General features: G+C 49.4%; 1 protein-coding gene across 2 annotated transcripts in view; it reads left to right on the plus strand.

The window, feature by feature from the left end:
* The window catches only part of AKT1 (AKT serine/threonine kinase 1), a 329,425-nt gene that overhangs the window by 239,458 nt on the left and 76,011 nt on the right, over positions 1 to 13,956 (plus strand). For both annotated transcript variants that reach the window (XM_030214026.1, XM_030214025.1), the window contains one exon: positions 2,805 to 2,873. In XM_030214026.1, the coding sequence (XP_030069886.1) occupies positions 2,805 to 2,873 (69 nt within the window). The remainder of the gene's footprint in view (positions 1 to 2,804; positions 2,874 to 13,956) is intronic.

The raw sequence follows: 13,956 nt of genomic DNA on the forward strand, positions 1-13,956 counted from the left end.
TGGTGGATCTCTTCGCATCTCGAGCAAACCACAAAGTCCCTCAGTTCTGTTCCAGGCTTCAGGCCACCGGCAGACTGGCATCGGATGCCTTCCTCCTCGATTGGGGGGAGGGCCTGCTGTATGCTTATCCTCCCATTCCTCTGGTGGGGAAGACTTTGTTGAAACTCAAGCAAGACCGAGGCACCATGATCCTGATTGCTCCTTTTTGGCCGCGTCAGATCTGGTTCCCTCTTCTTCTGGAGTTATCCTCCGAAGAACCGTGGAGATTGGAGTGTTTTCCGACCCTCATCACGCAGGACGAAGGGGCTCTTCTGCATCCCAACCTCCGGTCCCTGGCTCTCACGACCTGGATGTTGAGGGCGTAGACTTTGCCTCTTTGGGTCTGCCAGAGGGTGTCTCCCGCATCTTGCTTGCTTCCAGGAAAGACTCCACTAAGAGAAGTTACTTCTTTCATTGGAGGAGGTTTGCCGTCTGGTGTGACAGCAAGGCCCTAGATCCTCGCTCTTGTCCTACACAGACCCTGCTTGAATACCTTCTGCACTTGTCTGAGTCTGGTCTCAAGACCAACTCTGTAAGAGTTCACCTTAGTGCAATCAGTGCATACCATTACCATGTGGAAGGTAAGCCGATCTCAGGACAGCCTTTAGTTGTTCGCTTTATGAGAGGTTTGCTTTTGTCAAAGCCCCCTGTCAAGCCTCCTACAGTGTCATGGGATCTCAATGTCGTTCTCACCCAGCTGATGAAACCTCCTTTTGAGCCACTGAATTCCTGCCATCTGAAGTACTTGACCTGGAAGGTCATTTTCTTGGTGGCAGTTACTTCAGCTCGTAGAGTCAGTGAGCTTCAGGCCCTGGTAGCCCAGGCCCCTTACACCAAATTTCATCACAACAGAGTAGTCCTCCGTACTCACCCTAAGTTTCTGCCAAAGGTCGTGTCGGAGTTCCATCTGAACCAGTCAATTGTCTTGCCAACATTCTTTCCCCGTCCTCATTCCTGCCCTGCTGAACGTCAGCTGCACACTTTGGACTGCAAGAGAGCATTGGCCTTCTACTTGGAGCGGACACAGCCCCACAGACAGTCCGCCCAATTGTTTGTTTCTTTTGACCCCAATAGGAGGGGAGTGGCTGTAGGGAAACGCACCATATCCAATTGGCTAGCAGATTGCATTTCCTTCACTTACGCCCAGGCGGGGCTGGCTCTTGAGGGTCATGTCACGGCTCATAATGTTAGAGCCATGGCTGCGTCGGTAGCCCACTTGAAGTCAGCCTCCATTGAAGAAATTTGCAAAGCTGCGACGTGGGCTTCTGTCCACACATTCACATCCCATTACTGCCTGCAGCAGGATACCCGACGCGACAGTCGGTTCGGGCAGTCAGTTCTTCAGAACCTGTTTGGGCTTTAGGATCCAACTCCACCCCCCGAGGGCCCTGTTTGTTCTGTTCCAGGCTGCACTCTCAGTTAGTTGGTAAATTTTTTAGGTCAATCTCAGTTATGTCCTCGCCGTTGCGAGGCCCAATTGACCTTGGTTGTTGTTTTGAGTGAGCCTGGGGGCTAGGGATACCCCATCAGTGAGAACAAGCAGCCTGCTTGTCCTCGGAGAAAGCGAATGCTACATACCTGTAGAAGGTATTCTCCGAGGACAGCAGGCTGATTGTTCTCACAAACCCGCCCGCCTCCCCTTTGGAGTTGTGTCTTCCCTTCAGAGTTTTGTCTTGCTACATACTGGACTGGCCGGCTCGAGCCGGTTTCGGGCGGGAAGACGGCCGCGCATGCGCGGTGCGCGCGGGCGCGCGAGGGCTAGCAAAGGACTTTGCTAGTGAAGATTCCGATTGGAGGGGCTGCCGTGGACGTCACCCATCAGTGAGAACAATCAGCCTGCTGTCCTCGGAGAATACCTTCTACAGGTATGTAGCATTCGCTTTACCAAACCCATTTTACTTTTACCCCCTTTAGTAGCTCCATCAACTTGCGTCAATGAATAAGTAACATAAAGTGCTGCCCACCTCCCTTTTTGCATAGCTCAGCCATGTAACATTTTACAAAACTGATATATTTTTACTGCAAAGGGTAGAAAAAATAGAAACCTCTCATTTTTTCAATACAGTACAGACAGAGAAAATCTGCTTTTAAAACTCACTGTGTCCAAAGGTTTCTTCTTTTCCCAAGTTTTCTTTCCTTTCTTTAAAGGCGGGGTGAGGGGTTCATATTTATGCACTGTGTCCTGAAAATGGCAAGCAGATAAAGATAGTGTATACCACATTTATATATTGTGCAATGAATGCAGGTGCCATGCATCTCGATTGGAGAGGGGAAGCACATCTTTTAAAGTTCAATTTAGCAAGAAAAATGTTACTGTTGAATTGGGTCTTTTATCTGCTGTCATTTATTCTGTTACTGTGTATTTCTACTGTTGTAGGAATGCAACATCAGTTTGTATAGTTGTGTGCTTTAAAAAAAAAGTTTTTGTATGTATAAACTGTTTCATATGCATTTTATTAAAATCATTAGGCAAAAACTGAGCAATCATGTTTGTTCTAGCACTTATGCTGCCTATGCAGAGTGCTTTAAAGCAAATTATGCATACAATAATTCTCTGCCCAGAACTTAGTCTGAGTATCTATGTTGTAACGTTGGGCAGGATTTAAAGTTTTCTGGTTTCTAGTCCATTATTCTACTAGAATTTCTGCCAAAGCTAGATATGAAGAATGATCCTATATGTATGTGGTAAGATGTGACATTCTTGATACTGATGCAGAGAGCAGAATAGGTTCTTGTTCTCAAGGTTGTTTCTTTTTCTATTTCAGGCTTTAAAACATTCATTTCAGACACATGATCGTTTATGTTTTGTTATGGAATATGCTAATGGAGGGGAGGTAAGGAGGATACAAGTAATAGAATACTTTTGTGTATTTATACTTGCTCAGTTCAATGTCTAAACATATGAATTTCCCTGAGCCTAATGTAGTAATTTTAGCATTTTTACACTCCTGCTATATCTCCTATTCCTTATAACCAAATGACAAGTGTATTTCCAGATGTTTTGTGTCAGTCCACAAAGTTCATTCTCTTTAGCACCAGGAAATTTTTCTTTGCCTTGTTCTCTGTAATGGAAAAATTCTTTGGCTAGGGATGGATATGTAAAACATTTACCTACAGGAAGTAGAGTGTATTGGCTTTCTTCATTCCTGGACATGATCAGTTGCAAAGATCTTTTGGCTTTGGCAACAAACCAAAACTGTTTTGCTCTGTTAACTTGGGTTTTCACTGACCTGTGATTTTGAGTATCGTGAAGACAGATTAATATAAAGTCATCTGACACAAATGTGCTAGGGCATTTGTCTACTATGATGATTTGCTCTTGGGGCATAGCTAGACACAGGCTCATGGGGCTTTTGCTTCAAGTCTGTTGAGTGCTGCACGAAATCTCAGGCAGTAGAAAACAGCTTTCTGTTTCCTGCTGCAGCCCCTTTCCTTGTAGGCAGCATGCAGACAACAGAGTTGTTCTTGTTGAGCCTGGGGTAGACAGCAAATTCAGCCTCTTACTAATCTGTTACTCCCCATCTATATCCATTGACAGGAGAAGGGAGCAAGTGAGATTGGAATGCATTGCAAAGCAAAAAAAACAAAACAAAAACACCTGTTTTCCCAGATAGCTCCTCACTCTTCTGACCCACAGACAAAAAGCAAGAAGTTCTTTTCTTATGGTTAGCTCTAGCTCCTGCTCACCCTCCACTGGGCTATTGCCAGCAGAGATAGGGGGAAGGCTAAGGGTGCACTCTAGCACTGATACTGGATGGCGGTGTAGGGGAGAATCTCTTGAGGCCCACTGATTAAATCATCATTTTTTTCTATTCCACTAAGCTTATGAAGATGTTATCTCAAAGACAAAGTAAAATTGAGGCTGCCTTTAGCATGAGCTCTGGTGTTAAGGGACAAAATCAGGAGCTTGTATCTCCATGTGTGGTGCCGACTTCTACCGATATCTCTTGTCTGCTAAATACCCCTCTGCTTAATGAAAATAATGCTGTAATTAAAGATATTAAGGCAGATGTGGCTCAGCTTAAAGATCATTTCATTCAATTTGAAAATTGTCTCACTGCTGCTGAGAACAGAATTAGCAGCTTGGAAGACAATCATGTGCTCTGCTGATCCACTTATAAAATGGCTCTGGAGTTAGAAAAAATGTGCTAGAAGCTGCAGAAACATGTTTTGTGGAAGGCAGTGAAGGTTCAATACCATCAAATTTATGGAAGGTTTTCTTAAAGTTCTCCAGCTCCAGTTTGGCAGGTCTTTTGAAATTGAAAAAGCTCACAGGGTGGCCACATGTGCTAATACAAAACAGAAGTAGCCCCACACCCTGTGATTCTTAAAATTTTACATTTTCCCCAACCCTCGAGTTCCTCAGTGGCAAGATCTAAATCTTCCCTTTAGTGGAATGGTAACCATATTACTGTCGGTATAGATTTTCCCAAAAGTACTGCAGACAAACTCGAGCAATTGCTTGTGTTAAGACCTCGACCAGAGGCCTTTGATGCCAAGCATGGCTTTGTTGCGCCAGCGATCATGAAGGTCACCCATCATAATATTACAAAAATCTTATGAGCCTAAAGGGGACATTCAGTATGGCCGCTGACTAGGAACGTAGGTATTCAGATGGCTCCTGAGACCTTAATCGGATAGAGCCGGGAAATCCAATGTTATATGGCAGCAAGATGCTGCTATCGAAACCCCTGAAGAGGAAGCACTGAAGTAGCTACCATTGCCAGTCAGGAGGACCTCAACAGAGCAGAAAACAGTGGAGAACATGTCTGACCTGAGGGCCCCCTGGACCACGCGGATTGGCAGAGGTGGCCTGACAGTGGCCCACCGTCTGCAATTCGCAAGGAGGAGAGTCCGCAAATCGCAAGGGCACCAGCCTGGGCATGAGTGGAGGAGGGAGATCAATAGACGACCAATAACAACCAACTGAGAATCCACTCAGCGATGGACGCTGAGACCACTGACTGCTCAAGTGCATGAGGAAGACAGTCGAACACTGGTGCAGCTGACCGACTCAATCATACGGTGACCTAGAAGAGACCCAGGGGCACCATCGTGGCTGTGGTGAGCGGAGCAAGTCAGGTGTTACTGAGGGGGGCTGAGGCTGGTTCCGGTCCAGAGAGAGTGCAAGCTGATGGACAGGAGTGGCTTCGTTTCTTGCTTCGCTGCCACCAGTGACGGCAGCAGCACAGCTTACATCCTTTCCTTGCCGTTGCCTAGGCTGCATCGGCGGTGCCACCGCCTTTGAAGACCAGTGGGTCTCCGGTGCAGGGCCATCATTCTTTTCCTCTCCTCACAGAAGCAGTTTCCAAAGCAGGATGCATGAGACCTGAGCAGCTTGCGGGCAGGCCATCATTCCTTTCCTCGCCTCTCGGAAGCAGCTTCCAAAGCAGGATATGTGGGACCTGAGCAGCTTGCAGGCAGTCTTTGCTTCTCCACACTGCACATGCGTGCTGTTGGGGGTTGGAGCAGCCCTGTAGCAACTGGGCGTCCACCAGCTGAAAGGGAGCTAGAACTGATGAAAGTGGACATCCAGGTTTTGTGAAGGTCAAAAATCCCAGGGGGAAAAAGAGAGGGACAGCTCGGGAATCCAGAACTTGCCTCTGGGGCTGCTCAGCAGTAACTGGTACCATTGCTTCGTGCTGATACACAGCCAGGACCAGTGCAGCACCCTCCCCTGGGCAGACAGCAAGAGCAAGGGAGACAGACTGCACAGCCACATGGCATCAATCACCAAATGCAAGTCAAAACATCAGAGCCCAGTGTGAAGACACCCCGCACACAGCGATGTCTGCCTGCACAGAAAACCAGAACAATGGAGCAGCCAAGAAGCCCCACAAACCTCATCAACAACCAAGGTAGACAGCTGACAGTCACCTAGCCCACAAACTCACAAATATACAAATATAAATACCCCAGAATCGCCCCCCCCCCCCCCCCACACACACACGCAGCTACGCTCACAAGTATGTTTGTGCAGCGCTGCGTATGCTTTGTAGCGCTATAGAAATGCTAAATAGAAGTAGTAGTAGTATAACTCCCCCCCCCCCCCCCCCCAAAAAAAAAAATAACTGGGAGATATAGTGGAAGGAGAACAAACATAGAGAGACTTGTGCCTAAGCATCCTGCAAATAGCCAACCTAAGAATATGGGTTTTCTACTACATAATAACAGTATGGATAATGGGAGTACCAGCTGCATCTCCTAAAGAAGGGAACAAAATCCCCGTACGAATCACCACCAGATGATCCTCACATCAACAACTAGAAGAGTCTAATCACAATCCCCATAACAATACAGAGACTAAACCAACAATACAAAATGAAAACAGAACAATAATCAAGACCATGATATCAAAACACACCACACAGACAATTACAAACAGCCACACCAACATCAAATATCAAAAATATGTCCCAATACCCATAGGATACATAAATGCAAGATTGGTAGTAAATGTGGCAACACTACTTAAATTTGATAGAATCGGAACAACTAGGATTATCTTTCATAACAGAAACATGGCTACACCTCAAAGATGACCCAGCATTGAATGACCTATGCCCACAGGGATACAAAATAATGTACATCAACAGAAGTCAAAAAAGGGGAAGCGGAGTTGCAATAATATACAAATCCTCCTTTAAAATAGAATCCGTCACTAAATACACATCCACGAGATTGAAATCTTGGCATTCAAAATCAGACACAACACTGGCTGACCAACTATGCATCATACTGTTTTACCACCCACCAGGATGCTGATTAAACACTCAATACTATTTCATGGACTTTGTATTGAACATTTGCACAAATCAACCAAATGTCATACTAGGAGATATCAGTCTACACCTAAAAAAACAAAACATCAGCACCAGATGTCTAATGAACTTCATAAACTAATGGAACTTTAAAATATCACAAAGCGCCTCAACTCACACAAAAGACCACCTAGTAGGCATAGTAGCGCATAGATGCTCAACAAACAAAAAACACACAATAGAAAAACACAAATGGGAAGAGATACCATGGTTAGATAACAGCAAGCTCACATCTATACTACAATGGAAAGGAAAGAACAGGGAATCGAGCAACTTGCTACCACCACTACTACTACTACTATTTAACATTTCTAGAGCGCTACAAAGTGTACGCAGCGCTGTACAAACACAGAAGAAAGACGGTCCCTGCTCAAAGAGCTTACAATCTAATAGACAAAAAGTAAAGCATTTAAATTTAAAATATTTAAGCAGTCAAGCACAAGAGAACAGTCACAGAAGGACTGAAGATGTTGAAGGGTGGTCAGTGTGATTAGTGTAACTCTGGTTGGCGTAGAGGGAGAAGGTGATAGAAGAATAGAAATGGGTGAGATAAAAGTAATGAGTGGGTTGATAGGGAGGTTATATAAGACTTGTCACTCTAGGGGTGGGTGGGTAGAGGGGTAGGGTGGGCGGGACTAAGTCTAAAGCAGGAGAAGGTATTCTCTGCAGCCTATCTGTGAGATGGAAACTTGCTACCAGAGGTAAGGTGGACTACCAGACCTTCTGGACAACAATGATGAATGAACACAAACATATCACCCAAGGACATCCACTTCATGAAAAACTGGGATGAAATAAAAACACATTAAATAGCACCACTCAAAGCAAAAACAAGGAATAAAAAAACAACGTCCCTTTGTATAACAATAATTCTCCGAGGACAAGCAGGCTGCTTGTTCTCACTGATGGGTGACGTTCACGGCAGCCCCTCCAATCGGAACTTCACTAGCAAAGGCCTTTGCTAGCTCTCGCGCGCCCATGCGCACCGCGCATGCGCGGCCGTCTTCCCGCCCGAACCGGCTCGTATTCGTCAGTCTTCTTTTGTCCGCGTTCGGGTCGGTCGTGTTTTGCCGCCGTTTCGTGCCCCTCAAGTTGACCCTCGCGCGTCTTCGCGATTTCGCTTAAAAAAAAAAAAGAGCGACCTTTGGTCTTTGTCCCTTCCCGTGTGTCCAGTTTGTTTCCCCGGCGTCAGTTTCCTTTCGCTTTCGGGGTAGGCCTTTTTTGTGGCCTCGGTACGGGTTTTTTCTCTCTCCCTTATTTTTGGTGCCCTTCGTCACCATCGCGAATTTTGATTTCGCCGGCGTGATTTTTCCGCCCATGTCATCGAAGTCTCCCAGCGGCTTCAAGAAGTGCACCCAGTGCGCCCGGGTAATCTCGCTCACTGATAGGCACGCTTCGTGACTTCAGTGTCTGGGGGCTGGGCACCGCCCGCAGGCCTGTAGTCTTTGTGCTCTTTTACAGAAGAGGACTCAGGTAGCAAGATTGGCCCAGTGGAACGTGTTGTTCTCGGGCTCTTCGTCGACAACAGCACCGGAGGCATCGAGTGCATCGACGTCGACAGCATCGAAGTCTTCGACCTCGGCATCGATGGCATCGAGGTTTCGACCCTCTGCATCATCGGTACCGAGACATCGGAAGGCTGCGTCGGTGGTACCGGGACCTCCGCTGTTGCTGATGTCGGACGGTGGTGCTTTGACTGGAGTGCAGGTGAGGGCTGTCCATTCCCCTGCTGGTGGCGGTGAGCCTTCGGGGGTGGGTCTCCTCCTGCCCTGAGGGCTCCTGCGGTACAGCCCCCCCAAGACCGACCTTCTTCGGCCTCGGCCCCGAGGAAGAGACGGTTGGATTCTACGTCTTCCTCGTCGGTACCGGGAAGCTCCGGTGACATGCTTCGTTTGAAGAAATCAAAGAAGCATCGACACCGGTCTCCTTCCCGCATCAGTACCGAGAGCTCTGGGTCGCCGAGGGAGTCGGCACCCAGTAGGCATTGGCACCGGGAGGACTGCTCACCCTCTGTTCAGGAGGTGTCGATGCGCTCCACCTTGGACAGCCCGGAACCGCCTCCACGCCCGGAACAGACTCTGACCTCGACACCTGCATCGGCTTCCATGTCTTTCTCCACAGCCGCTCTGCACGAGAGTCTCCGGGCCGTTCTCCCAGAGATCCTGGGAGAGCTGTTGCGCTCTTCCCCTCCGGTACCGGGGGTGCCTGCGCCACCGGTACTGTCGAGTGAGGCGCCGGCTGGCCCTTTGCCCGGGGTGAGGTCTCCGACATCGGTACCGTCGGTGGAGGGAGCTTCGCCGGTTCTGGCGAGGGAGTCTACCTCTCGACGCTCCCACCGTGGCCGTGTTTCCACGGAGTCGAGTCGGGCACGGCTTCAGACACAGGTTTGTGAACTTGTGTCTGATACCGATGGTGAGGCCTCGTGGGAGGAGGAGGAGGACATCAGATATTTCTCTGACGAGGAGTCTGATGGCCTTCCTTCTGATCCCACACCCTCCCATGAAAGGCAGCTTTCTCCTCCCGAGAGTCTGTCTTTCGCTTCCTTTGTCCGGGAGATGTCTACGACCATCCCCTTCCCGGTGGTTGTGGATGATGACCCAGGGCTGAAATATTTGAGCTCTTGGACTATCCTTCTCCACCTAAGGAAGCGTCCACAGTACCCATGCATCATGTCCTAAAAAAGACATTGCTGGCGAACTGGACCAAGCCTCTAACTAATCCCCACATTCCTAAGAAGATCGAATCCCAGTATAGGATCCATGGGGACCCAGAGCTGATGCGCACTCAGTTGCCTCACGACTCTGGTGTGGTGGATCTGGCCCTAAAGAAGGCTAAGAGTTCTAGGGAGCATGCTTCGGCGCCCCCGGGCAAGGACTCTAGAACCTTAGACTCCTTTGGGAGGAAGGCCTACCATTCTTCTATGCTCGTGGCCAAGATTCAGTCCTACCAGCTCTACACGAGCATCCATATGCGGAACAATGTGCGGCAGTTGGCGGGCTTGGTGGACAAGCTCCCTCCTGAGCAAGCCAAGCCGTTTCAGGAGGTGGTCAGGCAGCTGAAGGCGTGCAGAAAATTCCTGGCCAGAGGGGTATAAGATATCTTTGATGTTGCGTCCAGGGCCGCTGCTCAAGGTGTGGTGATGCGCAGACTCTCATGGCTGCGTGCCTCCGACCTGGAGAATAGGATCCAGCAGCGGATTGCCTACTCCCCTTGCCGAGCGGACAACATTTTTGGAGAGAAAGTTGAACAGGTGGTAGAACAGCTCCACCAGCGGGATACAGCTTTCGACATGTTCTCCCGCCGGCAGCCTTCAGCATCTACCTCCTCAGGTAGACGTTTTTATGGGGGAAGGAGGGCTGTTCCCTACTCTTCTGGTAAGCATAGGTACAATCCTCCTCCTCGACAGCCTGCGGCCCAGGCTAAGTTCCAGCGCGCTCGCTCTCGTCAGCAGCGTGTGCCTCAGCAAGGCCCCATGGCTCCCCAGCAAAAGCAGGCGACAAGCTTTTAACTGGCTCCAGCAGAGCATAGCCGACATCAACGTGTCCGTGCCGGGCGATCTGCCGGTCGGGGGGAGGTTGAAAGTTTTTCACCAAAGGTGGCCTCTTTTAACCTCCGACCAATGGGTTCTTCAAATAGTCCGTCAAGGATACACCCTCAATTAGGCCTCAAAGCCTCCAAATTGCCCAGTCCTACAGCTTCCAACACAAGCAGGTACTTGCAGAGGAACTCTCCGCCCTTCTCAGCACCAATGCGGTCGAGCCCGTGCCATCCGGGCAAGAAGGGCTGGGATTCTATTCCAGGTACTTCCTTGTGGAAAAGAAAACAGGGGGGATGCGTCCCATCCTAGACCTAAGGGCCCTGAACAAATATCTGGTCAAGGAAAAGTTCAGGATGCTTTCCCTGGGCACCCTTCTTCCCATGATTCAGGAAAACGATTGGCTATGCTCTCTGGACTTGAAGGACGCCTACACACACATCCCGATATTGCCAGCTCACAGGCAGTATCTGCGATTTCAGCTGGGCACACGTCACTTCCAGTACTGTGTGCTAGCCTTTGGGCTCGCCTCTGCGCCCAGGGTGTTCACGAAGTGCCTGGCTGTAGTAGCAGCAGCGCTTCGCAGGCTGGGAGTGCATGTGTTCCCTTATCTCGACGATTGGCTGGTGAAGAACACATCCGAGGCAGGAGCTCTACAGTCCATGCAGATGACTATTCGACTCCTGGAGCTACTGGGGTTTGTGATAAATTATCCAAAGTCCCATCTTCTCCCAGTACAGAGACTCGAATTCATAGGAGCTCTGCTGGATTCACGGACGGCTCGTGCCTATCTTCCGGAGACAAGGGCCAACAATCTGTTGTCCCTCGTCTCCCGGGTACGAGCGTCTCAGCAGATCACAGCTCGGCAGATGTTGAGATTGCTTGGCCACATGGCCTCCACAGTTCATGTGACTCCCATGGCTCGTCTTCACATGCGATCTGCTCAATGGACCCTAGCTTCCCAGTGGTTTCAAGCTGCTGGGGACCTAGAAGACGTGATCCGCCTGTCCACGAGTTTTCCAAATCCCTGTATTGGTGGACGATTTGGTCCAATTTGACTCTGGGACGCCCTTTCCAAATTCCTCAGCCACAAAAAGTGCTGACTACGGATGCGTCTCTCCTGGGGTGGGGAGCTCATGTTGATGGGCTTCACAGCCAGGGAAGCTGGTCCCTCCAGGAACGCGATCTGCAGATCAATCTCCTTGAGTTACGAGCGGTCTGGAACACTCTGAAGGCTTTCAGAGATCGGCTGTCCCACCAAATTATCCAAATTCAGATAGACAACCAGGTTGCCATGTATTACATCAACAAGCAGGGGGGCACCGGATCTCGCCCCCTGTGTCAGGAGGCCGTCAGCATGTGGCAGTGGGCTCGCCGTCACGGCATGTTGCTCCAAGCCACATATCTGGCAGGTGTAAACAACAGTCTGGCCGACAGGTTGAGCAGGATTATGCAACCTCACGAGTGGTCGCTCAACTCCAGAGTAGTGCGCCAGATCTTCCAAGTGTGGGGCACCCCCTTGGTAGATCTCTTTGCATCTCGAGCCAACCACAAGGTCCCTCAGTTCTGTTCCAGACTTCAGGCCCACGACAGACTGGCATCGGATGCCTTCCTCCTGGATTGGGGGGACGGCCAGCTGTATGCTTATCCTCCCATACCTCTGGTGGGGAAGACTTTGTTGAAACTCAAGCAAGACCGAGGCACCATGATTCTGATTGCTCCTTTTTGGCCGCGTCAGATCTGGTTCCCTCTCCTTCTGGAGTTGTCCTCCGAAGAACCGTGGAGATTGGAGTGTTTTGCGACCCTCATCACCCAGAACGAAGGGGCGCTTCTGCATCCCAATCTCCAGTCTCTGGCTCTCACGGCCTGGATGTTGAGAGCGTAGACTTTGCCTCTTTGGGTCTGTCGGAGGGTGTCTCCCTTGTCTTGCTTCCAGGAAAGATTCCACTAAGAGGAGTTACTTCTCTTTATGGAGGAGGTTTGCCGTCTGGTGTGACAGCAAGGCCTTAGATCCTCGCTCCAGTCCTACACAGACCCTGCTTGAATACCTTCTGCACTTGTCTGAGTCTGGTCTCAAGACCAACTCTGTAAGGGTTCACCTTAGCGCAATCAGTGCATACCATTACCGTGTGGAAGGTAAGCCGATCTCAGGACAGCCTTTAGTTGTTCGCTTCATGAGAGGTTTGCTTTTGTCAAAGCCCCCCGTCAAACCTCCTACAGTGTCATGGGATCTCAATGTCGTTCTCACCCAGCTGATGAAACCTCCGTTTGAGCCACTGAACTCCTGCCATCTGAAGTACTTGACCTGGAAGGTCATTTTCTTGGTGGCAGTTACTTCACCTTGTAGAGTCAGTAAGCTTCAGGCCCTGGTAGCCCAGGCCCCTTACACCAAATTTCATCATAACAGAGTAGTCCTCCGCACTCACCCTAAGTTCTTGCCGAAGGTAGTGTCTGAGTTCCATCTGAACTAGTCAATTGTGTTGCCAACATTCTTTCCCCGTCCTCATTCCTGGCCTGCTGAACGTCAGCTGCACACATTGGACTGCAAAAGAGCATTGGCCTTCTATCTGGAGCGGACACAGCCCAACAGACAGTCCGCCCAATTGTTTGTTTCTTTTGATCCCAACAGGAGGGGAGTGGCTGTGGGGAAACGCACCATTTCTAATTGGCTAGCAGATTGCATTTCCTTCACTTACGCCCAGGCTGGGCTGGCTCTTGAGGGTCATGTCACGGCTCATAATGTTAGAGCCATGGCAGCGTCAGTGGCCCATTTGAAGTCAGCCACTATTGAAGAGATTTGCAAAGCTGCGACGTGGTCATCTGTCCACACATTCACATCTCATTACTGCCTGCAGCAGGATACCCGACGCGACAGTCGGTTCGGGCAGTCAGTGCTTCAGAATCTGTTCGGGGTTTAGAATCCAACTCCACCCCCCTAGGCCCAATTTTTATTCTGTTCCAGGCTACACTCTCAGTTAGTTGGATAAGTTGTTAGGTCAATCTCAGTTATGTCCTCGCCGTTGCGAGGCCCAATTGACCATGTTTGTTGTTTTGAGTGAGCCTGGGGGCTAGGGATATACCCCATCAGTGAGAACAAGTAGCCTGCTTGTCCTCGGAGAAAGCGAATGCTACATACCTGTAGAAGGTATTCTCTGAGGACAGCAGGCTGATTGTTCTCACAAACCTGCCCGCCTCCCCTTTGGAGTTGTGTCTTCCCTTGTCTTTGTCTTGCTACATATGGGACTGACGAACACGAGCCGGTTCGGGCGTGAAGACGGCCGCGCATGCGCGGTGCGCATGGGCGCGAGAGCTAGCAAAGACCTTTGCTAGTGAAGTTTCCGATTGGAGGGGCTGCCGTGGACGTCACCCATCAGTGAGAACAATCAGCCTGCTGTCCTCGGAGAATACCTTCTACAGGTATGTAACATTCGTTTTACTATACATGAAAAAATTGTGCAGGAATCTAGGAAGAAAATGGACCAAAACAAAACTGACAAACAAAACCATATGGAAAAATGCTATAAGAACGTATACACGCAAAATAATAAAAGCTAAAGCAGA

The sequence above is a fragment of the Microcaecilia unicolor genome, chromosome 9 (genome assembly GCF_901765095.1).
Source record: "Microcaecilia unicolor chromosome 9, aMicUni1.1, whole genome shotgun sequence".
NCBI lineage: Eukaryota > Metazoa > Chordata > Amphibia > Gymnophiona > Siphonopidae > Microcaecilia > Microcaecilia unicolor.